Source organism: Zasmidium cellare (assembly GCF_010093935.1).
Source record: "Zasmidium cellare ATCC 36951 unplaced genomic scaffold M409scaffold_36, whole genome shotgun sequence".
Classification (NCBI taxonomy): Eukaryota; Fungi; Ascomycota; class Dothideomycetes; order Mycosphaerellales; family Mycosphaerellaceae; genus Zasmidium; species Zasmidium cellare.
The window spans coordinates 301,986-325,946 of record NW_022986980.1 but is presented as its reverse complement, the minus strand read 5'-3'; the positions used below and the strand labels follow the sequence as shown (position 1 = coordinate 325,946).

Here is a 23,961-nt window from a genome sequence, read left to right as displayed (position 1 = left end):
AGGATCAAGTCGAGGCCATCCGCGTCGGATGAGGGGGCACAAAGTGTCGGAGAATGGAGGTGGATGTCGCTTCGATTGATAGAAAGGCCAGCGCGGTGGTGTGTCTAGAGGTGCAGCTGCTTGCCGAAGTCGAAAAAGCCAAATCGCAGACCCCTGCAACCCCGGCTGCTGACTAAGGCCTAAAGGCTCAGAAAGGCAGGCACGAGAAGGTCGCTGAAATCAATTGACTCGGAATGTACCTAGGATTTACGGGCGATGGATGTACAATTAAGAGGTAAAAGCGGTTCTGGCCGTTTCAGATTTTGTATTACAAGTCCCAATACTTCACACACTCTATTGATCGAAGCTGTACCGAAGCCACTCGCCAACGGCCCTCAAACTCTCCCACCGCACAGTCTCGTTCTCATCCTGCATCAACGCCATCACCCGTGCCTTCAATCCCAGCTTATCTAGCTGCTGGCGCTTGTCAGGAGACTCCTTGACGAGAAACGCCACATCATTGCACCCGATTGCAAGCACCTGCTTGTCATTCTGCCAGTCCTTGCTGAGGATGTCGGCAAGCTGCTTGCAGAGTGCGCCCTTGTCTTCTTCGATGATACGCTGCGCATTTTCTCTCCAGAATGCTTGGTTCTTGTGAGGGGGTGACCAACGGAGGTGGCCAGAATTTACTTCTGCCGCATACTCGTCGAAGGTGGTCTGCGTCTTTGTGTATTCGTCTACCATATTGGTCAGGCTTTCAAGGTCTTCGAGCAGGTCCTGATCTGTGAAATGCCGAGTCTTGAGGTTCGAGAGGATCGAAGGCAATTTGGCGGGCAGCGCAGCAGGCATGAGGGTGCTTTTGTTGTACGACAGCAGGTTGTTCAATGTTCCAAGCAGCAAACGTGTCGTCTTCTCCTTAGGCGATACTCGCAGAAGCTGCGTATAGAGCGGGATGATGTCGTGTTCTTCGTCGAGACCTTTGCCTACAAGCTTGCTCTCGAAGGACAGTTGCCAGATGACCATCAGGACGTGGTAGAGCAGCTGCAAGCCAACGCCGCTGATCTTGATGCTGGAGTCTGCCACGCTGCGTATACTCGATCCAGTAGAATTGCCATTGTAAGCTGTGCTGTCCGAGTCCTTTCCGCCTGTTGCGCTGCGCAAGACATCAATGAGTGGGCCTAGCGTCTCCTTTCTCTGCTTCCAAAACTGCTGTCTCGATTTAGACGTTCGAAGAAGAGCAGAATATTCTTGTACAGCAATATCCTGGAGGTTGGAGTCTGAAGTCTTTGCGAGCTCGGCAATGTAGGAGTACAGCTTCGGTAGCGCCTCGTCGATTTCTTGCGTTGACTTGGACTGCGCTATGAGTGCGTGCGAGAGTAGTGAAGACACCACAGACGAGGTCAGAAGCGGGATTGGATCTTCGGGGTTGTTCGATTGCTTCAGGAGTGGGAGGAACGGCTTGTACGGGTGCACGTGTTTGACCAGAGAATCTGTGAGAGCTGGGATGTCTACAAATCGATCAGCAATTTCGCAAAGTAACGTGGCTCCATTGTACTCACCATCTATCAGGTCGCCGGTCAGTACTAGCATGTACTGTAGAATGTCTGTCCGCTTTGCTGCGCTTTCGAATATGCTTTTCGCGCGTTCGGCATTGCCTAGCAGCAGGTCGGTGTATGTCTGCACATCGCCCTCGATGACTGCTTTTCGCTGCTCTTTGCGCACTTTGTCTATGGCCTTGATCTTCTTGAGGTCCTCATCGGTGATTGTCTTCGCCCGGACAGCTCCCTCCCATGAGATGGGCCGCGCTCTGATGTTGTTCTGCAAGGACACAATGTACGCGGGCGGGTCGATAGACATTGTGGGTGGAGGAGAGGTCTTGCACCTCTACTGGAGCTTCTGATCGGGTTGGATAGCTGAACGGATGGTGTTGAGGTGGATTGCGAGAGGGAATGTTGCTGGAGAAGACCTGACGTACTGCCATGTGCATGGACTGTGGCTGTGGCTGGAGCTTTCACCTCGACTTCGGGACGAGCCTTAACTATGCGCTAGCATCAGACATCAGTCCATTCTGCACGGACTGTCATCCATCGCTATAACTTCTCCAATGCAGGACGAGACCTTCTTGCTCAACAATTTGAACTTTTCTGTTCGTATACGGGCGAAACTTTCGAGCCGCCCACCCTTCATGGAGAGCATAGACTGATCCCTTCCCTTGGCATCACTCCTTCCTCCTCTTCCAATACATGCCTTGCAAGATCACCGGAGCCATTGTCCTGATGCTCTGGTATCTTCTTTCGCCCATACGGGGTACTTCGCAGCCTCCTCGACTTTCGGCCAACCATCCCATCCGGAGGTCATTCTACCGCCATGGCAAGACGACTGCCCAGCATTGGCTGGTGGCTATGCTTGTGTCTGTTGCCATAGCCATGGGCTTCTCTTATCCGACAATCTTCCTGTCTGAGAATCCGACGGCAGGATTTGCTGCGTACCCGCATACTTTCTGGACGAGCGCAAAACCCATTGACAACGCCAGTACGAGTGTTGATGTGGAGATGCGGCAGATCTGGGTACATGGCTCTTACATGAATGCTCTGGATAAGGATGTTCTCAAACGTGCCCTAGCCGTTCAACAGAGCCTGGTGGGCGATGAGAAGTTGAGCAACGTGATTCCAGCGTTGAACGACAAGCTTCGATCAAGCTCATTGCAGTGGGGATATCATTCTCCATTGATGTACTGGAACAACTCACAGGATACCATCGACGCCGACACGGATGTTTTGAGGACGATCAATGACCAGAGAAATGCACACTCATCACTCAACGTTGTATTGCGACCCGCTTCCGTCTTTGCAGGCAAGAAGTTCGAGAGGCGGCGTCTACTGGCTGCAGATGCACTTGTTATCACGCTCATGAACAAGGCCACGGATGGCGCTGGAAGCAAATGGCAACAGAATATGCGCTCCTTGACAGACGGCGCATGTGGAGACTGCACCCTCTTCCCTCATGACGGCCACATTACACGACAGAGAGTCTACGAATTCAGCTTTACACCTTTGAGCTTTTCAGAGCATCTTGCCTTAACGTTTGCGTACAGCTGCATGGCGTTGTACGTTCTTCTAAGTCTCCGTAGGATGAAGGCCTTCCACAGCCGCTTCGGTCTGGTTGTGACTGCCATCACCCAGATGACATGCTCGATTCTCGCCAGCTTTACGATCTGCGGGATACTCAAGATCAATCTCTCCATGGTACCTCAGAACGCCTATCCGTTCGTGGTCCTCGTTCTCGGAGTCGAGAATATGTTCAGATTGATCAATGCCGTTTTGGCATATCCTCCGACGATGGCTACTGAACTTCGCATCGCCAATGCGTTGGGTGAAGTTGGTCCAATTTCAGTCGCGGCAGCCGCGCAGAATCTGACGATACTCGCACTCCTTTCGACTGTCGTGTCCCCCGGCGTGGCAGCGTTTTGCGCATTTGCGGCCATCGCCACCTTGTTTGACGTCTTCTTCTTGTTGACTTTTTTCGTCGCGGTCCTGAATGTCGACATCAACAGACTTGAACTCCAAGATGCATTGGCAGCGAGACATAATCAGCCGCGCCATCGAAAACGCCAAGCTCCTTCACATCATACCTGGTTCGATGCCCTTGTCCAGGGACGACTGCCATTCAGCACACGCATGGCCGGCACTGCAGTCACAACAGCCTTCATTCTATCGCTAAATTACCACTTCTTCGAGCATAAGGAGAAGGCCACCAATCTCCGCCATCTACTTGACATGGTCAGAGGAGGACCTCCGAGCCTTGGAGATCTGGAGACATTCGCACCACCACCGATGAACGCCTCGTTAACTCCTGGCGAATGGATGCGGATGCAAGATTTCGACACAGCAAAGGAGGTCATGAGGCTGGCGAAGCCCGGCGCCGACAGCTTTGTCGTTCGAGTATTCGCGCCCCTGGTCATTGTTCTTGGGGGCTCCGATCGCACTGGTGTTGCTCGCTCTGGCGAGGCCTGGGCACACGCATTACGCAGCTTTGCAATCCATCACTTCTACCCAGTCGCAGTGGCGATTGTTTTCGCTGTGGCTTTTGTGGCAGTCCTCATGAACTTCTTGCTCTACAACGAGGCCGGCGATGAGGACAACGACATGGCCTTTGACCAAGCAGAAGAGCGACTCGTGGTGCACACCGTCAGCCTCCCACACAAACTCGACATTGTAAAGATGGCCAGCAGCGACAGTGGCCACTTCGTGACAGTCGCCCTCGATCGCACAATCGCCATATCCATGTTCGATCGAGCAACGCAGACACATCATACCGTGGCGATGCCGACGAAAGTCTTGAACGGCATAAGCTGGCCTATCCATCATATTGCCATCGATGATACTGGAGAGTGGGTGGCATGTCATTGCGCGAACGACAGCATACTGGCATATAATTGCTCTACAGGGTCGTTCATCCCGACTCTGGTCCAATATCCTGACGACCATCCAGCTGTTCTCTTCGCATTCCTCTCTCTAGCGACAGCTACTGGCTCGAAGCCTTACTTCCTTGTGCTGACTTCTGGAGGTCGACTGGCCATGAGCTGCCTCGAAGATGGCAAATCGATAGGTGCTGATTTGTCCATCACTCCACTATTGGGAGCCACTATCGCAGACAGCGCCCAGGGACGACAACTTTTGTTCGTTACCGAACAAGTTCAAGTCATCTCGCATTCTTGGACGGGCGACAGCTGGAGCCAGATCAATGAGCACAAATTGGGTCTGGAAACCGCGTTTGGGAGGCTAGCCGGTCCAGTCAGTCTACAGCTATACTCGGACCTGGATACTGAACTTGTCGTGGTGAAAACGGCCAACATGGTGGTCTTCCTCGACAGCTCTTCGCTGGCTCAAGTCGCAGCCCTTGAGCTGGCGCAGACTGGCAGTCATTTGGATGCTATCTTGATCGGTGCTTCACGAAAGTGTCCTGCTTGCTCGGGTCTCGCCTTACGAAACATCGCCGCGACTACCTCCAGTAGCGGTAAGGACGACCGCGTCGTCACCACATGGACCGTCGACAATGACGAAGGTTGCTTCTGCTTGACACAGAGCTCCTCGGTCTGTTTGGCATTCGACAGCACGACGAAAGATACCATCACCATCAACCATCCTGATGCCTGGAGTGTCGTCAAGTCTCAAGCTATCTTGGGCATGCGAGGGCGAAGGCAGCAGCAAGCTTCTGAAAAGACAGACAGCCGGAGGATGACGACCACGCAACTCCGGCAGAGAAGGCATGCGCGTCAGAATGCGCAGTCACAAGAAGACCGCGAGGAGTGGGAGGCCTACAAGATCTCTATAGACGGCGACATGGAGACTGCGGATATTCCTTCGGCCTCAGATTCGCGTCTTGCCGGACAAGAGACGGATTTGTACGTCAACAACGCCGGACCTGTTGTTCCTTTGGATCCTCAGGCTGTGGCGGTGGCTTTTGGTAATAGCGTCAGGATCATCCGCAGCTCGAGAAGAGGTTCTATCAACCGCATTTCGGCCGGGCCGTCTTTGGAGAGGCAGTCCTCGACTTCAAGGCGTGTCACTTCACGAAGAGCACGATGAGTTAAACAAGAGATGCAGCCAGCGAAGAGACCTCGTGGTGACACAGATCCACCGCTCAGCAATCGATAAGTGAGACAACCCGGCAGCTGTGGCAAAGTCCACCGGTGTGCTCGCTCAGCAGCTCGCCAAAGGTCTATTCACAGTTTCCTTTCCACATCTGGAATGCGCGAGTTGGTTAGGCTGGAGTGGAGACTCAAAGTCTGCTGGCTGGTCCAGTTTCAACGCTCAAACCAACGCCCGACAAGGATGGCATTCCCTCGTCGTGACACTGTCGTAAGCGACATATAGCCAAGACCGCAGTCGTACTACGTACTACGCTGTCTGCAGTTGACAATACTGTTCAGCTGGCATGGGTGCGCTGGATCGTGGATGGCTGTGGCCGGCCGCGTCAACGGGCCCCGCAACGAGCATGTGACTTTTTCGTCGTTCGCCATCGAACAGCAAGATGTCAACCAGTGGAGGAAGTCAGCAGCAGCGGAACGAGAGTCTCACAGAATCACAGCCGCAGTGTGCAGCAGACTCGCGTGAGGTGGAGAAACGAGCTTCGCCTTAGTCACGCCACGCGCTAACGTCCCATCTCGAACGCGTGTCGAGAGCCGTGCGCCCGCTAGCTGCAAGGATTCCAACAGAAATGTTCCGGGTTTTACTTCTTAATTTAGCCAGGCCAGCATCCACGCCATCTGCTGTTCGTCGCTGAATCGCATGCGCGCTGCAGGTCCACGTCCAGGCTCTGCTGCTGGTCTCGTATTCATAGAAAAGGCGCATTCGTCGTGCAGCACGCACTCGCAGGCAGGTCGTCTTTTCTTACTACAAGCATACGAGTCTTTCCGCCTTTCTCTCAACACAGCAGACGACTTCGACTACTTTCGCTTCAGCACACACATTTCGCAAAGCAATGAAGATGCAGTACAAGCTTGTCGCCATCTCCGCCCTCGCGGCCACTGCCTTTGCGCAGAATCAGAGCGCCAGCGCCAGCCAGAGCGTGGAGGACCTGTGAGTATCGACAGCTCACCTTTGGCATCAACACCAACTGACATCTACTCAGCGTCTCCGTCATCTCCGTCCTACAAACCGCCCTCCCCTCCTCCCTTATTCAAGAAGCGCTCACCAACTCGGCCGCTGTCTCCAGCGAAATCGCCTCCGAGTTCTCAGCCGGCTCAACGCCTGCGTGGTTCACCGCGCTCCCCTCAGACGTTCAGACATACCTCGTGCCCGTCGCGAGCTTTCCCAACGCGACTGGCTCTGTCATCTCCGCTGGACCAACCAACTCTGCAAACTCCACCGGTAACTCGACCACCCTCTCACGAACCTCTACTCGCGGCCCAACGACCATCACCAGCACTGCTACGAACTCTGGATCGGGTAGTGGTAGCAACAACGGCGCTTCGGCGACGCAGGGCGAGAGCTCATCTTCTACCGGTGGTGCGTCGATGCCGACGAACATCATGGGATTGGGACTTGCCGGTGCTGTTGGCTTGGTCGGTGTGTTGGCCTTGTAAATGGGTTGACAGCAAAAGCTGGGGCGTTTGTTTCGGAGTGGGTTGCATATCGTCGTCTTTGGCATAGCCTCGGCGCTGTGGGTTGTCATAACGGGGTGATGGGATCATGGGACATGAAGTACTTAATGTGTTTGTCGAACGAATAGTTCGGAATCAGAAAAGCTCGATACTGCTGCTGTTGCAGATGCACCGCCTTGTTTCTCAACAACAATGAAGACTCATGCTCATCATCGTGACTGTAGATGGAAGACGTCGTGAGTACATTGAAGCCCAGAACATTACTCGTCAACCTCGAAATCCAAAGACTGCTGCATCCAGTCGTTGAAGCCCCTCCAAATCCCAGCATACCCGAGCTCATCATCATCGAGCTCCAGAAAAGAGCCTGAAAAAGTATGTTCACTGATCGGGTTCATCAAAGTCGATCATCCGCGTGCCTGTGGCCGTCCATCCATCGCCAAGTACGTCACCGTTCGATCACTTTTACAAATCGCTGGCCACATCGAGGCGCTCAAACATTGTCATTGGCACAGAAGCATTGCATCTGCTAGGAAATACTACGACTGCAACAGTGTGATGAGGTAACGTTCCCGTCACAGGGAAAAAATTATTGTTGTCCAGTCGTAAAGTCAACCCATCGATACCTACATATACATACCAGTCTACCGTTCTTCCTTTATTACGATGTCCATCCGTACACCTCTCTCCCGCGCCACCCAACTCACCCGACACATCCATCAGGCCTCACAGATAAGAATGGCTTCCACAACCACCCACAAACTCAACACGGGCGCCACGATCCCGGCCATTGGGTTCGGGACATGGCAGGATAAGGACGCGCAGGAGGATGCGGTTTTGACGGCTTTGAGGGCGGGGTATAGACATATTGATACGGTGAGTTTTGAAGTTCGATGGATGATGGGTATGTTTTGTTGGGTGATTGGGGGCTGATTGTTTGATGAAAGGCGAGGATCTATGGCACTGAGCCTGCCGTGGGCGAGGGGATTAGGAAGAGTGGGGTGAAGAGGAGTGAGATTTTTTTGGTGACGAGTATGTTACACGATGGATTGGAAGGAGATGTGTGATGGCTGACGATTCGATGGGCAGAGCTTTGGAACAACTCGCATGAGCCCAAGGATGTTGAGCCTGCGCTCGATGCGAGTTTGAACGATTTGGGGACGGATTATGTTGACCTGTGAGAACGACTTGCAAAAGGATATTGAGGGCGAATTATTGACAGCTTTCCAGATACTTGATGCACTGGCCGAGCCCATTCAAGGCGGGCGAGGACAAGTTTCCCAAGGACGACAATGGCAAGGCGATTCCTGGTACTGCCGACTATGTTGACACGTACACGGCCATGGAAGAATGTCAGCGAAAGGGTAAGGCGAAGGCCATCGGCGTGTCGAACTTCAGTCAGGGTGAGATGGAACGCTTGTTGAAGGAGACGACCATTGTTGTGAGTCGAGTGGTGATGAGTTCTCACGTATCGGATGCTGACGTGAAGGAAGCCGGCTGCACATCAACTCGAGCTGCACCCTTGGCTCCAGCAACCGAACTTCGACGCCTGGCACAAGGAGAAGGGCATCCACCTTACTCAGTACTCTCCCTTTGGCAACCAGAATGCGATTTACTCCAAGGGACAGGACCTTGGTAAACTGATGGATGAGCCGGTCTTGGTGGAAATCGGGAAGAAGTACAACAAGAGTGGTGCTCAAGTCGCGCTTGCGTGGGGGATTGCGCATGGTGAGTTTTGGAGATGTGTTCATTATTGGCGGAAGAATCCAGTCGTATTAACCTTTGGTTTGCAGGGCGATCTGTCATACCCAAGTCGAAGACGGAAAATCGCATCAAGCAGAACTTGGAAGGTGATTTCAAGCTTGACGCTGACGACGTCCAGAAGATTGATCAACTCGATAAGAAATTGAGATTCAACAACCCATCGGAGTCGTTTGGCTGGAAGTTCTACGCGGACCTCGACGGCGCCTAAGTCGGTGTATGAAGGGAGGCGAAAGGGTCTTTGATGCGATATAATGCCGCAGCCTGAGGCGTCACGTGAAATGATAGTGTAGATACTGATGTACACGCGCCTTGGAGAGGACAATCTTGAGCAGAGGTCCGTCTCGAATGCGCACGAATCAGAGGCGGCGCCTGGGAGGGATGGGCGAAACGATCAACGGTTTGTGCCACAGTTCAAATGAGGACCCCTATCTTGTGCCGAGGGCTAGCGACGCACTGTGCCTGGCTAGCACGAACAGAGTTGCAGCGAATGGCGCATGTGCTGCACGCAACCCCTGTGCGGCGTGGCGCCTGGCGCGGGAGGTGTCGAGGCTGCGTGCCGAGTCCGAGAAGAAATGGTGAATGAGTGGTGGACGGTGGTGATGGCATCGCAATTATGAGGGCAGCCAACAGAGGACTGTCGTGGCGGCGGTGATCGAGCGCTGACTGTATCGGCGGCGGTAGTGCGTTGCGGTGGTGTGTGGAGAGGCAGGGCGAGAGGCACGCTGCTCGACACGTGCGCAGCGTCTCCCTTCTCCAACCTCCAACCACGCAGCAGCAGCAACGACCTCCCACACTGCCGCGCATTCACCGGCGGCGCGTGCACCGCGATCAACCAATTCATCGGCGGGCACCCAGTAATTCACCATCAAAGCCAACCCCCATCATCACCACCCACCGGCGCCTAGCTGCTCCTTTCACCCAACGGCCTCGCCAGCATCTCCCGTCGCCGGCCCGCGCGCTGCCCATCACCCAGCGCACTGCACCGTCAATGGCTCGCGATTAGCGTTGGCAAGATCCGCCGCCGTTCGTCTTGCTCAACTTGGCCTGGCACCACCAATCCCCAACCAGTGCCAGTGCCATAGCCAGACATCAAAACACATAGGCCACCCGTCACCGCCATGTCGTCTGGCGACGCCCATCCGAGCAGCCACCATCATCATCGCCCCTCATCCGCCTCCTCGTCCCTGGCGGACGGGTACTACGACGACGACCGCCTGTTCGACAACGACGACGACCCTCACGAAGCCCACCTCCTCCGCCACGCCGCACACTCGCAGGCCCCTCCGCCTTCACTGCAGCACCCGCCCAGCACATCTGCAAGGAAGCCGGCCTCCTCGCTCGCTCAGATCACCGTGCCGCCTTTCTCTACATTCCGCTCGCAAGTCCCCCGGCCGAACGCCGCATTCCAGCACCACCCTTCGCCGCGCGCCGCCTCCTTCTCCTTCTCCGAGAAGGCCTCCCCTCGGCTTGCCGACCCGTCTGTCAGGCCACTGTCCCTGGATAGCCCGCTACCGCCCCAGCACGAGGTTGGTCGCAGTGAGCCCTTGCCTGGGGAGAGTAGTAATACCCCCGCGAGACAGGACGAGCTTCAAGACAGGTAGGACTGTGGGACACGATATCTGAGACACAATGCTAACCCCGGCAGGTCCTCATACACAATTCCACGCCCATCTCACGAACGAGACGACTCGATAGATTCGCGAATCGCCAGCACCGCCCTCTCCTCCGCCTTTAGCAGTCCGCAACGATCTAATAGACCCGCCAACGCAAAGCATGCTCACGAACATTCCACCACCCACGCACCGCAGCATTCGACCACGTCCAGCCTTGACGAACACTTCTCCCCGGATAGCCGCTCATCCATGATCGCAGGGCAACGAGCACCTACTATGACTTTACAATACGACGGCGTACAAAGAAGGTTGTCCGACGACTCGATAGGCGCAGCTTCGAATAGCTCCGCCAAGAGACCCAAATCCCCCTTTAATCCGCTGGGGACGTTATTCGGTTGGAAGGGCCAACAGAAGTCGGAGGGAGACTCCTCCCCAACGACGACGTTCTCTGAACGATCGTTATCACCCCTCCCGTCACCACGGCTGATTAAGACCCTGCCCGTGGAGATGGATGTCAAGAGGCTTTCCGCTCGGCTCACGCCGCCGAGCCTGGATATCCAAAAGGCGAACGGCGCTGGGGCATACTTTGATAACCCAGAGACTCCCCTGCTCTTGGGGGACACCGCATCAAATGCTCACGTGCGGGAACTGGAACGTGAGCTACAACACATCAGCCAGGAACTCGCGGCCTCCATCCGCCGGGAGATGGAGCTCGAAGATGAACTCGACAGAGTACGGATTGAGCTGCCCAACATCCCACAGTCAGAGCTCAGCCTCAGGAGAAGCAGTGATTACTTCTCTGACAGTGGGGCCAGCTCGACAAAGTTCCCGATCACAGATGTCGACGCCAAGCTTGAGCAGATGGACAAACAGGTACGGAAAGCTGAACAAGAGAAAGCTAATCTGAAAGTCGAAACGGCCTCAAGGTTGCAGACCGAGCTGAGTCGGAGAAGAGATTTGGAAGAACTTGTTCAAAATCTGGAAGATCAACTTGCGAGACATAATCGAGCAGGAGAAGAACGGGGCAACACGGAAGGGAAAGTTGAAGAATTGGAATCCACCCTTGATGAGACTAGGAGACGACTGGGGCAGGAGAAGATGACCAAAGAGAACTTTGAAGATCTATACAGTGCCACGCGTGAAGAGTTGGAGAAGTATAGGAATGAGGCAGACAATCTACGAAATGAGGTCGTTCCACAGTTGAAGGCCCGCGTGGAGGGTCTGGAGGCGGAAGCATCGGACGCTCAGGCCATCGTTTCCGAGAACACTCGTCTACAGCAACAAATCGCCGCCATGCGTGACGGAAACCACTCGAGGTTCAACAGCATTGCTGAAGAGGGTGTCATGAACGCAGGCCGTGCGAGCCTCAGCAGAAGTGGGTCACTTGCCAGGAATGGCAGTCTTCGACGCGGTGGCTCGATCAGTCAAAAGGACGGCGGCCGGCAAAGATCTGGCTCCATGAATGGTACTTATGGCGATACTGCCGTCAAGGAGATTGAAGATCAGAGAGATGCTCTGCACAAGGCACTCAAGCTGCTGATCAAGCGTCATGAACGGCAACAACAGGACCACGAACGTGCTATCAAGAAGCTTACGAGCGCCAAAGACAAGGCAGAACAAATCACTCCCAGGCGGACAGCGTACTCCAAGGAGGTTTCTTTCTTGAAGGAGGAAGTTACGACTTTGAGGAAACGGACCGAAGATGCTCTTGAGCAGAAATGGCAGTATGAGAAGAATCTGTCAGGCTTGAAGATGGATCTCGATCGTGCTGAGCAGGAGACTCGTGGTCTTCGGATCATTCTGCAGGAGAATGATATCAGTGCACCGAGCGAGGCCAGTGTCTCTGGCGATGCTGAGGCTGATGAGGACGCGCAGTTGAAGTTGAGCATATCGCGGGCTGAGGATGAACGAGACCATGCACGACAGATTGCTGAAGAGTACCGGCAGAAAGCGCAGTCATCTTCAGGAGGCAATGCAGATGAGCTCATGAACTCTGCCAAGCGAATGGAGCAACTGGCCGACCAGCTCGAGAAACAGGCCGAGGCGAACCAGCAACTGCGAGAGCGTCTGGCTGCAGCAGTTGCCAAGGGTGAAAGCGAACAGAAGCAGTCCACACGACAGGTTGAGGAGATGCAACGACGACTGGCCGGCATGGAAGACAGCGTTCTTGCAGCACAGCAACATTCCGAGACGACCCTGGCCAACCACGATGCCGAAGTACGACGACTCGAGGACGCCTCCTCACCTCACCTCCAGCGCCTGAGAATCTCGATCCCGGAGCCCACCAAACTCAGCCCATCGTCTCCTCTCCTCAAGAAGAGCCCCAAACTCGGCAACAAGAAGCTGAGCGAGACCAGCCTTCTCGAAATGAGCCGCACGCAAATGCTCGAACGGAAAGTCAAGGAACTCGAGGGCCTCCTCCGCGAAGCCGAAGAGGACATGCAAGTCGTCGTGCAACGCGTCAACAAGAGCCAGATGGAAGTCGCCGACCTGCAGACCGAGCGAGATGCCGCGCTGATCCAGATGCGTAAACTCCAAGTTTTGATCGTCGAGGAGAGAGAGAAGGCTGAGGCTTTGATGCCGTGATCGAACGAAAAAGAAGTGTGAAGAAGAAAGAAAGACTTGATGTTTGCGAGATGTATTACTATTATTGACCAACCGACCTACCATCACCAACTACTACTACTACGACAGACGAATACGGCCCCCTGGCGTTTTTTGGAACTGGATTTTTTTAATCTTGTTGTCTTCTGGGATGGAGTTTGATTTTTTCTTTCTTCTTGGATTACCCGTGTACCAATATTTGCGGGCGGAAGAGAGAGGAAGAAAGGATTGCAGACCATTTGTTTTCTCGAAGTTAGCGTGCATTGCATGTTTGTGTGATGGAGATGGGGATTGAAGTGGGAAGGAGATTCATTTGATACCTCCTTGTTCTATTAGTTACATAGTGTTTTTGGAGGATGACGGATGGATGATGGAAATCGTGGCATTCTGGCCTTTGACCGGCGGAGAGATCGAGGTGTGGTGGAAGAGAAAGTGAAGAGTCTAGAGTTAAGGTAATCGTCTACCTCCCATCGTGATGATGGGAGAGTCTGAACAAACCTCATTACCAACTTTTCTTCGTCGTCGTGGCCCTTCGTCCTTCGAGGAGACGCGGATATGACCGAAGTCTCACATCCCACTCTCTCGACTCCATCGGTGACGTGCTATTCGCTCGAGGATGGTGAATGTGAGGAGTGCCGACGCTCTCTGCAACGTCATTCATGGTTGAAGAGAAGAGGGGCGGGGGGAGATCGATCTGCTCTTGCGCACGGTATCGATAGTCGATAAGAGAGGGCAATCTTGCTCATGACGTTGCAGTTCCGGTTCCAGGTTTAGAAGGATTTGAGGTGGACATCGATTATAGCAGGGATGGGGTGGATATGAGTTGATGTGATGTGTGGCGTTGGGGACGCACGCCACGAGGGAAGGATGCAGGTGCTTGATGAGGAAGGGGATGTGAAACGTGATCCAAGAACACTTTTGGCATCAACTTGAAAGCGATCTCTCGCCAGCGACGAGTCTCTGGACTCGAATCAAGTCATTCCCCAAGTCTCCTGTAGTAGTGCAACAGCATCTATTCCGCAAATTTTTGATAATCCCTCGTTCTTCTTCTCGCTACTCACGCCTTCGAACACCCGCGTGAGAGCGACACGAATGCATGTCCCTGACTCTGTTGCGCAGAAGTTGGATCTTATATCTCCCTCCCCTCCCTCATCCCCCTTCTCATTATGATTATCCGCACAAGCCACACACTACTCTCTCTCTCCTCCTCGGATCCCACGGCCGGACAAGGCAGTATCCCAAGCCTTCGCGAGATGAGGTCTCTGCTATATTCCGGCGCGGTTGTGCAGGCATCATGCGTCGTTGCAATTATCCTCTGCCTTGCGCATGTGCGTAGGTAGACCGTCTGTCTGTCTGATCATGGAGATCCCGCCGCCGTCGTTGGTCGGAATGCCAACCTCTGTTCTGCTTTTGCTTTTGTGCACATACTCTCTTGCGCACTACTGTACACACACGCTCTCGTTTCTTGTCTCTGTCGATAGACAAGCTCTAGTCATTCGTTTCTTTCTATCGGTCAATCATCATCCACACTCGTTTGCCTACTATTACCGCTGGTCTCAAGTCCAGTGCCGTTCCCTACCGGACCATGCTTCTTCCCTGACGGCTTTGATAATCGCTAATGATGATGACGACGACGACAACGGCCTCGCGACACCCATCCACAATCTTTCACAAGACCTCGCTCCTAACCCTCCTCTTAACAACGCCAATCTTCGCTCACGCCGAAACCCTCTCGCTCGCGACCCAGACCTCCAACCATCAAAGCGTCGTAATCTATACCGCCAAACCCCTCACGACGCCCGCGCCGAGTGACCTGCCGCTGGAGATCTGGGCGGCTGCGAATGGGTTGCTGTCCGAGTACTATCCTTCTACGAAGCCGAAGCAGTACGCGACGCAGTCCTGGCCGCAGACGCTTGTGATTAATGGGTTGACGTTGGAGGTGCAGCCGGGGGAGATGCCGACTTTGAGTCGCGAGAGCCGGACTTCGTCGAGTACAGTAAGCACCACGAGTGGGATATCGACGAAGTCGACGTCGGATGTGCATGAGGCGACGAGCAGTGCGACGCCGAGGGATGATGATGCTGGTGGCGGAAGCGGAGATCGAACAGTCGGGATCGTAATCGGGGTGGGGATTATATTCATCGCATTGGCGATGTTGTTGGTGATAATGTGCCTTCTCTGGCGGAGGAAGAATTCCACGGGGACGTTTTTCAAGCCGGCGCGGTATTCGCTTTCGTCGGTCATGACAGAGACGATTCGAGGGAGAATGGGGAGGGGCCAGTCGTGGATTTCGCCTATGGGGGCCAGGCAGTTGGAGAAGGAGAAGGCGAGGCGGTTGGAGCAGGGTGATGAGGGCGATATTGCACCCAGTCCGACAATATATCGCGTGAGCACGATTCGGGCGGTGGATCTGTCCAGTCCGCCGGAGTCCACATATTCGAGTCGGCCGTCGGTGGAGCGGCTGAGGTCGAAACGGCTGGTCTCGAGAGGCATGTGGACTGAAGTGAAGCCGCACGAGTTGGAGGGGGACCAGGCAGCGAGGGCCGAGTTGTCGGCGGAGTCTCCCACAGAGAAGGCGGCGTGGCGGAAGACTCAATCCTCGGGCACATTGCGTCAAGTCTTTGACGATGGAGAGACCACGCCGAAAGCACGTACTGCACGACCGCTCGTGGTGACTATGAGCCCCACGACGTCGTCATCAGATATGTTGGCATCCAGGGATGGCCAGGTCTCGAGAGACGGGCCTGCAACATCGTCCTCAGGCCAAGGGGAGTCTCGGGATGAGATCACACCCATAGTGACACCCATACCCAGCTATCGGGATCGAAGGCCACCCGAACTCTTACTTCCTTCTGCGAACAACCGCTTCCGAGACCAACGACTGGCACCGCTCGTCCATTTCCAAGACGACCACAGCTCTCCTGGTGTATCCCCTCTATACCGCAGCCCAGGCATCTCGAACTCTCCATCACCGAACTTTCGAACCATCGGCTTCTCGCCATCACCCTCGCCGCATTTCCCAGAACGACGAGTCTCCCCAATGGTTCATTACCCCTCCTTCGACGAAGTACGCGGCTTCGAATTTAACGAGGGAGACTCCACACCCCGTCGTCCAAGCTATACCAGTCTCACGGATGGCGGAGATGGATGGCAGCCCGGTGGCGATAATGTCTTCGGAAGGTACGAGATGGCGTGAATCATCATACCCTGGACCTGCCTGTTCAGCTTCCTGTCGTAAATATTGACTCGCGTTTTCGCAAAAAAGATACCCGGCCTCCTCAATACCCTTCAAGGAGCGCCACAGATAATCAGATAATGAAACTAAAACTTCTCCACATCCCCCATCGCCTGCAGAATCGTATGCTTCACACAAAGCCACTGTCCGCCTCTCTTCTGCCTCCAGCTCAGATTACTCAACCCCTGCGTTTTGATCCCGCCTTCGTGGCCGGTGAGTTCGGCAAAGACGAAGAGCTCCGCCGTGCCCTCTTCGTCCTTGATGTGGGAATCGATCTGGATGGGCTTGATGTGGAGGTTGGGCTTGGCATGGGCCATGTGGCGGTAGACGTCGATGTGTTCTTTCCAGGAGAGCGCTGGGGCGTGGTTCCCGACCGTGCCGGTGAAGCGGTCGTGGTCGACGAGGTTGCTCCATTGCGTTTCGAGGGTTTCCCAGTTGCGCGTGTTGAAGGCGTCGAGGAATTCGCGGGTTTGCTGTTCGAGCAAGTCGCGGGTTAGTTGGAGGGCGGGTGGGAGTTCTTTTGCGTCCTGTTTGGCAGGCGAGATGGGTTGTTCTGATGGAGTCGACATTGTGCTGTTTTCCTGATTCATTACTGGTCCTGCTCTGCCGGGCTCAGGTATAGTTGCCGGAGACGATGGATGGTGAAGTGTTGACGTTCATGTGAAGCGTCCAAGCTCGAAACTGTGGCGGTGCGTGTGGCGTCCAACCTTGAACTTTCGAACTGCACAACTTCTTCCAACCCACTTCCACCACAACACCCACATCCACCCCTCACAACATGGACTACCAAAACCGCGCCGGCTCCAAATTCGGCGGCGGCGGCGTCGCCTCCCAATCCGCCACCAACGCCGACCGCCGCGAACGCCTGCGCAAACTCGCTCTCGAAACAATCGATCTCGATAAAGACCCCTACTTCTTCAAAAACCACGTCGGCAGCTTCGAATGCCGCCTCTGCCTCACAGTCCACCAGAACGACGGCTCCTACCTCGCTCACACCCAGGGCCGCAAACATCAGACCAACCTCGCGCGGCGCGCCGCCAAAGATGCCCAGCTGGGCAAGAAGCAGGAGGAAGGATACACCGGCGCGAACGCCGTGCAGGTCAAGAAGAACATCGTTAAGATCGGCCGGCCGGGGTACTCCATCACCAAGACGCGCGACCCGATCACGCGGCAAGACGGCCTGCTCTTCTCGCTGCAAGTCCCCGAGATCGCGCAGGACGTGGAGCCCAAAATCCGCTTCATGTCGGCGTACGAGCAGAAAGTCGAGGATCCGCCGGATAAGGCGTTTCAGTATTTGTTGGTTGCCGCGGAGCCGTACGAGACGTGTGGGTTTAAGATCCAGGCGAGGGATATTGATAAGCGGGAGGAGAAGTTTTGGACGTGGTTCGATGGGGATAGTAAGACGTTCTGGGTGCAGATTAATTTCAAGACGGAGAGAGAGGAGAGGTATAGTGGGGTGCCTGGGTTGGCGCCTTTGAGGGGACGGTGAGAGAGGATGGGATGAGAGTTGGACATGATCACAAAGGATGATACGGAGACGGGGTTGGCAAAGTTCGAGATGAATCGAGGAAAGACATTATGAGGGCAAAGTACTACGACGACTACGATGCCATGAAAGACGTCCGGCGTCAGGGTCAGACTAGAGCAAGAAGGCTTCCATCGAAGCAAGTCGGACTATGGGTGTAAGATGCTCTCATTCGATCAAGATTAAGATTATCCCAAGCTAACACTCACCAAAGCCGCGAAACGCTGCAACGAATACCCGCTAGTAGATACAGCAAAATCCACACCAAATCAAAAATCACACCTCGCCAAGCACAGAATCATGCCTATTATCCCTCGCCACACCTCCCGTCCACAACAAATTCGCCATCGTCCGCTCAGTATACCACCTGGTCTGCCTCTTCCTCTTCTTATCGGTCGTCGAAACAGCCTGTTTGAACTTCTGACAGTTGAAGAGTGCTTCCATTCGCTCCGATACAGGCAGCTTGCCGATCTCTATCAACGTCTCATCCCTGGTGTACGTCTTCGGAGTAGGCTGCGGTCGCTTGTACGATGGCATGTGTTTGTGGTTCCACCCGACGCGCATGCCTTTGTGGTCGTAGATCGGCTGGACATCGCGGTGGATGAAGGTGCCGGTTTTGTAGGGGAAGTCTTTGCGCGAGTTGCTCGTGACGTGTTCGATTGATCGCGGCTGTGGCTTGCATGGTGTGAGGTTGGACCTTTTACGTTGAGCATACCTGCCTACGGTGCTGAAAACGGCTCGTTCTCTGGCGTTGAAGTCGGCCAGGAATGATCTGGTCTTATCGTCGTAATCGAAGGTGCTGTCCCTCGTGCGATCAATCTTCAGGGGAGCAGGTGAAACCCTCGACCTCAGCTCTATGTCCTGCACCGACGCCTTGTCGCTGTTGAGCTCCTCGACATGCTTCTCCACTTCGTCGCGAGAGGCCTCGATCTCCCATCGAGTGTTTTGCAACTCGCTGAGTTGCTTCTCCTGTTTCTTGAAGAGCTCGCGTGATGCACCGGACAGATTTCTGTAGCTGATCTTCAACTGCTTGATCTGCTCACCGAGGTCGTTCAAGTCGACAGGGTTCGCCCAGTAGCTACGAGCGCCACGATAGTCGACCAGGTGGGCTGGCAGAGGTTTCTGCCTGTGGTAATATGGCTTGTCGCTTGATGGATTCTGATTGCTTGGAGTGGACGGGTCGACAGTGATGTAAGGAGATGTCAGAGACTCATCTCGGTCGAGTTCTCGTTGACCTTCGTCTAGGGTCGTAAGGTCTGGGTGTACGAGGCAGTCGTCGTAGTCGAGTTCTGGCGATTCTTGTTCTCGGGCTTGCTCAGCTTCGACGAGACTCCATGTTGGGCTTCCCGAATCTTGTTGAATGTGTGATGTTGCTGAGTTGTTCGCTGGAGGGCCAGGCCTGGCTTCGTCAAGTACTTCCACGGACTCCTCCTCAGGGACGGGACTGGACCCAGTCGATGAGACGAGGGACCACCCATCATGATTGTCGAGACGTTCGTCAAGACGGCTCACAACATTGCTACGACTGCCATTCTCCGGGTTGGTGGCCGAGGGTATGTTCTGTTTTCGAAGCTTTTTGGCAGCAGGCTTGGTCCACCTGATTGATAGCCGCGTCATTTTGAACTTGAAAAGCTGGCGATACACTCTGTACTGGACAGTGACTTGATATCAGGCACGTAAACTGCTGTATTAGGCGATTTGTCTGGTGTGTTGGACAGAAGCCAGGCTCGAACGTGATCTATAAAGGCCGTGTATCGAATTTCGACTGCCCAGAGCCGCAAGGTACGGTGCGGCCATGGCAATGATCCGATGAAATCGTGAGTCTATGGGTCGTCCAATGTGTGCGACTGGAGTAAGCGATATGTCCCGCCCAAGTGGAAGCTAACCAGCAACTCTATTCAGAGGTCCACTCCACCTCATCGAACGTCCGCAAGAAGATCATCGATTTCCCACATGCCGTACATGCTTTAGGTCCATTCTGCCATGCGTGAAAGCTCTCGTCGTGTTGTTGGATCAGGTCCACGAACTTTGTGAGAGCTTGTGTCAGAAGCTCCTCGTCTTCTCGCAATGCCTTCACGAAATCTGGCACACTCCAGATGTTGTTCATCGTCCAATCTGAGCATTGCGTAGATATGAGCTTTTCTATGTTGCAGTTGCACGCATCTGCGTCAAGGGCACCAGCAGTCCTCGTCAACTTGATATGGCCGCTTGATGTGAGAGAGAGGATGGTAGCGTCGGCCACGAAGTTCCAGCAGAAATCGGATGTACTCCAATACCAGGTCCAGTGAATGACACTGATCGTTCGCGCCGCATCGACTTCCTCTTTTCGCTGCTGGAGCCAGCGCAACAGATTTTCGATGCCGCCATCTTCTCGCAAGTCAAATTGAAAGGTGTTGGCCTGGTAGAATGGACGCATCATGGACTGAATCTCGTCTGTAAGATGTGGAAATACTTCAGCTAGAATTGGGAAACCTGACTGAAGATATCTTGTTTTAGTACCGTTCTGATCGCCTTCGAGGGGCGGAAGAATAGGGGTGATTGGCTGTTCTTCGGAGAGCGAGTGACAATATATGAGGTTTCGAATCTCGGCAGGCAACAGGTCGAATCCGGCCATGCTCTTTCTTGGTGTATGGGACGACGAAGAGCTGCACGACCGAGAGGAAGGCGAGGGCGGCTCCTTTTGAAGTCTGTCGAGCAATGTTGCGTGCATCGGGTGAGAAATTGGTATCTCGTTCAAACCCCTTTGAAGCCACATTGTTGTCGTTAGGCCGAGCCGATCTTCTGATGCCGGACGTTGGAATGCCCTGACCTGGGTTTTCGAGACAGGGGCGCCATGTTGGAAAGGATGATTTTTCTTGGCCTGCTTGTCCAGATCAGAGGATTTGGTAAATGGAAATGTCAGTTTGGGTCGTCCGCTGGCACGACGTGTTTCTGAAGCAGTTTTCAACATGATGGAAATGAGCAGTTCATGAAAAGCACAGAGAGGGAAATCGCCGTGCCTTTGAACCGAGTCGCCAGCATTAAACTTTATGAGATGCATGCATGTCTTTCAAAAGTCAAAGATCATGATGAGATGGTCTCATCTGGAGCAAGCAGTTTTCACCTTTGCTTGCTGGACGAGTGTGACCATGTCTAGCTCCAAAGCCTTACCCCCTCATGACTGGAGTATCAGCTGATATTGATTGTGCATATCACACCAGGCATCATTCAGGGCCAGCGTGCGTGCGTGCGTGCATTCGGTGGAGACTTCCGCAGAGATTGCACAGCAGTGAGTTTGAGGTCAACCCATGCTGATTACGTTGCACGGCGGGCGGAAGGTCAATGTGTGATTGAGATTGCAAAGGGTCCGTGAATAAAGTAGATGCAGACTTGAACGAACACTGTGCCGCATGTCTCCAGTAGAAGGTGACGATTAATGGTGTTGTTGAGAGAAGAAGAGGTGAAGTTGAAGATCGACGGCGAGAAGGAGCTGGTCGATGAAACGGTGGCTGCACGGGCCACATCGCGCTTCTTCGCGTCTCACGTGTCGGATCTCTAATGGAAATTTGAACATCAACTCGGCCCTTCCATATACCGCCGTTCATCAAATTGCCAACCTGCTTCGACTGTTTTGTGTGGCCTCACTAACACAGCGACCTCAAGCACAACGCCGTCATGCCCGGACGAAAGAGCAACGTCTCCGCGACCTCCAACGGTCCCGAGGAGGTCGCAGAGTCAACGCCATCACGACAGACGAAAGACAAGGACGGCTTGAGCGTAGATGTAAGTCTGAATACTGCTGAAACGCTGTACCGTCGTCTCATACCTCACTAGGACTTGAGCCTCCCCAAATCCATGGTCGCCCGCCTTGCCAAGGGGGTCCTGCCTGCCAACACCCAGATCCACAAGGACGCGCTATTAGCTTTGCACAAGAGCGCTACGGTGTTTGTGAGCTATATCGCTTCAAAGTACGTCAATAAATGCAGGACTCTTGGTTTATACCGTCTTGCAGCTGTTCACTGCTGGATGCCGCCACGTTCCTATTCTGCCCACAGGATAATGAACCTTACTAATTCGTAAACAGCTCGAACGACAATGCACAAGCAAGCGGGAAGAAGACCATCGCGCCTCACGATGTGATAGCAGCACTCAAAGACGCCGAGTTGGAGATGTTCTTGCCAAGACTAGAGGCCGAACTCAAGAGTACGTTCCGCCCCTTTTAAAGACCTCTCCAAGACCCTCATATCAGAACATATACTGATCCATCCCACCCAGAATACAACGAAACCCAATGCGACAAGCGCAACACCTACCGGCGCAAGGTCAAAGAAGAAAAAGCCGCCGCCGCAGCCAAGGACGGCGACGGTGAAGGCGAAGGCGATAGTACCCTTCCCCTAGACCCCAACGAACCCACCAACGGAACCACTGCCAATGGTCACACGCGCGAAGAAGACGGCGTAGAACCGCCTTCCAAGAAACTCAAGCGCGAAAACGGCGACAGTACCATTCCACTGGATGCGGATGACGCGGATGACGACGATGATGGCGGAGACGACGCCAATGACCAGGACGATGAAGATGATGAAGCGGTGGATGATGATGTTGACGATGAGGAAGACGATGATGGGGTGGATGAGACGATGGAGGATGCCCTTGAGGAGCAGGAGGAGGAGGCGGAGGAGAGGAGTGGGATGGTGGATGAGGCGCTTGATGATCCTGACAGTGATTAAACCGTCTATTCGAGAGGGAATTCATGGCCGTGGTTGAGTGTTTTTGTCTGCATAGCGAGGGAGTATGTGGCGTTGCAAGGTCAGAGAGTGGTGATAGCTGGTGTTCAATGGAACGAACTATATTGCACTCCAACCTTCTTACAGAATTGATAGGCAACTTTCCCAGTTTCCCCTAGCCTCTACGCATGCCTTCTAAACCATTTCAGGAACACTACAGCTCCAAAACACGCCCAGCACCACTTCGAAAATCTCCATGAGCTATTATAATTTATCTTGACTTGAGTTCCGGTAAATTCCGACGTGATCGGTGACTCCAACATCATCCGTCAAATCTTCCGCCCTGCTGGCGCAATGGTAGCGCGCCAGACTTCTATTATGAGGTTTGGGAGGTCTGTAAAGTCCTTTCACCGCCGCGTCCAACTTGAAATCTGGAGGTTGTGGGTATGTTGGACATTCTGCCTGCGATATCACATTGCGCAATAACTAATTTCGCATAGGTTCGAGTCCGTGAGTTCATACTGCGTCGTCTCTGCACAGGCATTGTGCTAATAGATAATAGCACGTAGGGTGTTCATTCGTGAACGATTTCCTCTGTTTTTGACGTTTTTATCTGGAGAGGATATATCTCTTCTTGATCTCTGTGATCTTTGATACTGTACGTCTCTGAACAGTGGACTCTTAAAATTTTGACCCTTCGCCTCTTTGACAGTTTAGCTCGTGCATATCGCGAGCGTATTTATCTTCCTCCCGGCACTTTTTCTACAACAACTATACTACCACCAACCGTTCGTTCAAACTTTCTTCGTCATCCAACTTTCATCAGTCGTTCGACCCTATGTCTGGACCATGCGGGAAGTGGCGAAACCATCAGATGACCCTCCACTCCACCCACCTATTCACAAGAGCTAAAGGGAATGCCGGATCTATCCGAAACGACTGCACGACGATCTAGATCACCCTCTAGGATCGAATGTCGCTCATCGTTGGTGGCGGCACAGCAACAAGACCGTAAAAGTCTCCCACGAGGACGACGCTCCTCTATCGCTTTCTCTCGTGTGAGGTGAGACATTGAACGCCTCGTCAGGAAGTCAGATCTAGCGTTCGAGGATTGTTCGAGAAGGGCAGCACATCGAATGGAGACGTCAGAAGTGAGGAATCTCTCCGCGGACGATGGAAAGTATGTTGCAAGATGGTTGGCAGGCGCGAGAGATATTTCAGCATGAAAGATGGAAAGCTTGCTGGCGGCGGCAGATGACTCTGCAGGAAGAAAGTTGGCCAGACTGTAAGAAATATGGGATTAATTGCTCAGAGGTGCCGGCTGTGATGCCACTTCCTGCGCTATTTGGCAGGTGCTACAGTTGAGCGATCGCATTCCGACGAGAAGGAAGTGATAAGTGTCAGTGCTCGAATACGAAGCAGCAGGCGTCGTC

The 23,961-nt window shown here is 53.8% G+C and overlaps 11 protein-coding genes across 11 annotated transcripts; 7 read left to right on the top strand and 4 right to left on the bottom strand.

The window, feature by feature from the left end:
- Positions 1-333: 333 nt before the first annotated feature.
- M409DRAFT_27358 (uncharacterized protein) lies at positions 334-1,836 on the bottom strand (the record flags this gene model as incomplete). The annotated part of the gene is made up of 2 exons (XM_033808543.1): positions 334-1,487; positions 1,539-1,836. 2 exons carry the CDS (start codon positions 1,834-1,836, stop codon positions 334-336), a joined length of 1,452 nt encoding a protein of 483 aa, XP_033663243.1.
- A 569-nt stretch (positions 1,837-2,405) lies between these two features.
- Positions 2,406-5,567, top strand: M409DRAFT_69238 (uncharacterized protein; the record flags this gene model as incomplete). The annotated part of the gene is made up of 1 exon (XM_033818193.1): positions 2,406-5,567. The coding sequence occupies one exon, from the start codon at positions 2,406-2,408 to the stop codon at positions 5,565-5,567; it is 3,162 nt and encodes a 1,053-aa protein (XP_033663242.1).
- Positions 5,568-6,462: 895 nt separating this feature from the next.
- M409DRAFT_27356 (uncharacterized protein) lies at positions 6,463-7,066 on the top strand (the record flags this gene model as incomplete). Its single annotated transcript, XM_033808542.1, has 2 exons — positions 6,463-6,560; positions 6,613-7,066. The coding sequence occupies 2 exons, from the start codon at positions 6,463-6,465 to the stop codon at positions 7,064-7,066; spliced, it is 552 nt and encodes a 183-aa protein (XP_033663241.1).
- Positions 7,067-7,819: 753 nt separating this feature from the next.
- On the top strand, positions 7,820-9,053 carry M409DRAFT_69236 (uncharacterized protein; the record flags this gene model as incomplete). Its single annotated transcript, XM_033818192.1, has 6 exons — positions 7,820-7,957; positions 8,029-8,113; positions 8,171-8,258; positions 8,312-8,522; positions 8,575-8,809; positions 8,875-9,053. The coding sequence occupies 6 exons, from the start codon at positions 7,820-7,822 to the stop codon at positions 9,051-9,053; spliced, it is 936 nt and encodes a 311-aa protein (XP_033663240.1).
- A 910-nt stretch (positions 9,054-9,963) lies between these two features.
- M409DRAFT_27354 (uncharacterized protein) lies at positions 9,964-13,044 on the top strand (the record flags this gene model as incomplete). Its single annotated transcript, XM_033808541.1, has 2 exons — positions 9,964-10,442; positions 10,491-13,044. The coding sequence occupies 2 exons, from the start codon at positions 9,964-9,966 to the stop codon at positions 13,042-13,044; spliced, it is 3,033 nt and encodes a 1,010-aa protein (XP_033663239.1).
- A 1,639-nt stretch (positions 13,045-14,683) lies between these two features.
- On the top strand, positions 14,684-16,258 carry M409DRAFT_58444 (uncharacterized protein; the record flags this gene model as incomplete). Its single annotated transcript, XM_033813914.1, has 1 exon — positions 14,684-16,258. The coding sequence occupies one exon, from the start codon at positions 14,684-14,686 to the stop codon at positions 16,256-16,258; it is 1,575 nt and encodes a 524-aa protein (XP_033663238.1).
- A 125-nt stretch (positions 16,259-16,383) lies between these two features.
- M409DRAFT_27352 (uncharacterized protein) lies at positions 16,384-16,866 on the bottom strand (the record flags this gene model as incomplete). Its single annotated transcript, XM_033808540.1, has 1 exon — positions 16,384-16,866. The coding sequence occupies one exon, from the start codon at positions 16,864-16,866 to the stop codon at positions 16,384-16,386; it is 483 nt and encodes a 160-aa protein (XP_033663237.1).
- Positions 16,867-17,075: 209 nt separating this feature from the next.
- On the top strand, positions 17,076-17,786 carry M409DRAFT_27351 (uncharacterized protein; the record flags this gene model as incomplete). Its single annotated transcript, XM_033808539.1, has 1 exon — positions 17,076-17,786. The coding sequence occupies one exon, from the start codon at positions 17,076-17,078 to the stop codon at positions 17,784-17,786; it is 711 nt and encodes a 236-aa protein (XP_033663236.1).
- Positions 17,787-18,098: 312 nt separating this feature from the next.
- On the bottom strand, positions 18,099-19,439 carry M409DRAFT_27350 (uncharacterized protein; the record flags this gene model as incomplete). The annotated part of the gene is made up of 1 exon (XM_033808538.1): positions 18,099-19,439. The coding sequence occupies one exon, from the start codon at positions 19,437-19,439 to the stop codon at positions 18,099-18,101; it is 1,341 nt and encodes a 446-aa protein (XP_033663235.1).
- Positions 19,440-19,716: 277 nt separating this feature from the next.
- On the bottom strand, positions 19,717-20,772 carry M409DRAFT_58442 (uncharacterized protein; the record flags this gene model as incomplete). The annotated part of the gene is made up of 1 exon (XM_033813913.1): positions 19,717-20,772. The coding sequence occupies one exon, from the start codon at positions 20,770-20,772 to the stop codon at positions 19,717-19,719; it is 1,056 nt and encodes a 351-aa protein (XP_033663234.1).
- A 704-nt stretch (positions 20,773-21,476) lies between these two features.
- Positions 21,477-22,531, top strand: M409DRAFT_69233 (uncharacterized protein; the record flags this gene model as incomplete). Its single annotated transcript, XM_033818191.1, has 4 exons — positions 21,477-21,584; positions 21,636-21,769; positions 21,886-22,004; positions 22,077-22,531. 4 exons carry the CDS (start codon positions 21,477-21,479, stop codon positions 22,529-22,531), a joined length of 816 nt encoding a protein of 271 aa, XP_033663233.1.
- Positions 22,532-23,961: the final 1,430 nt, after the last annotated feature.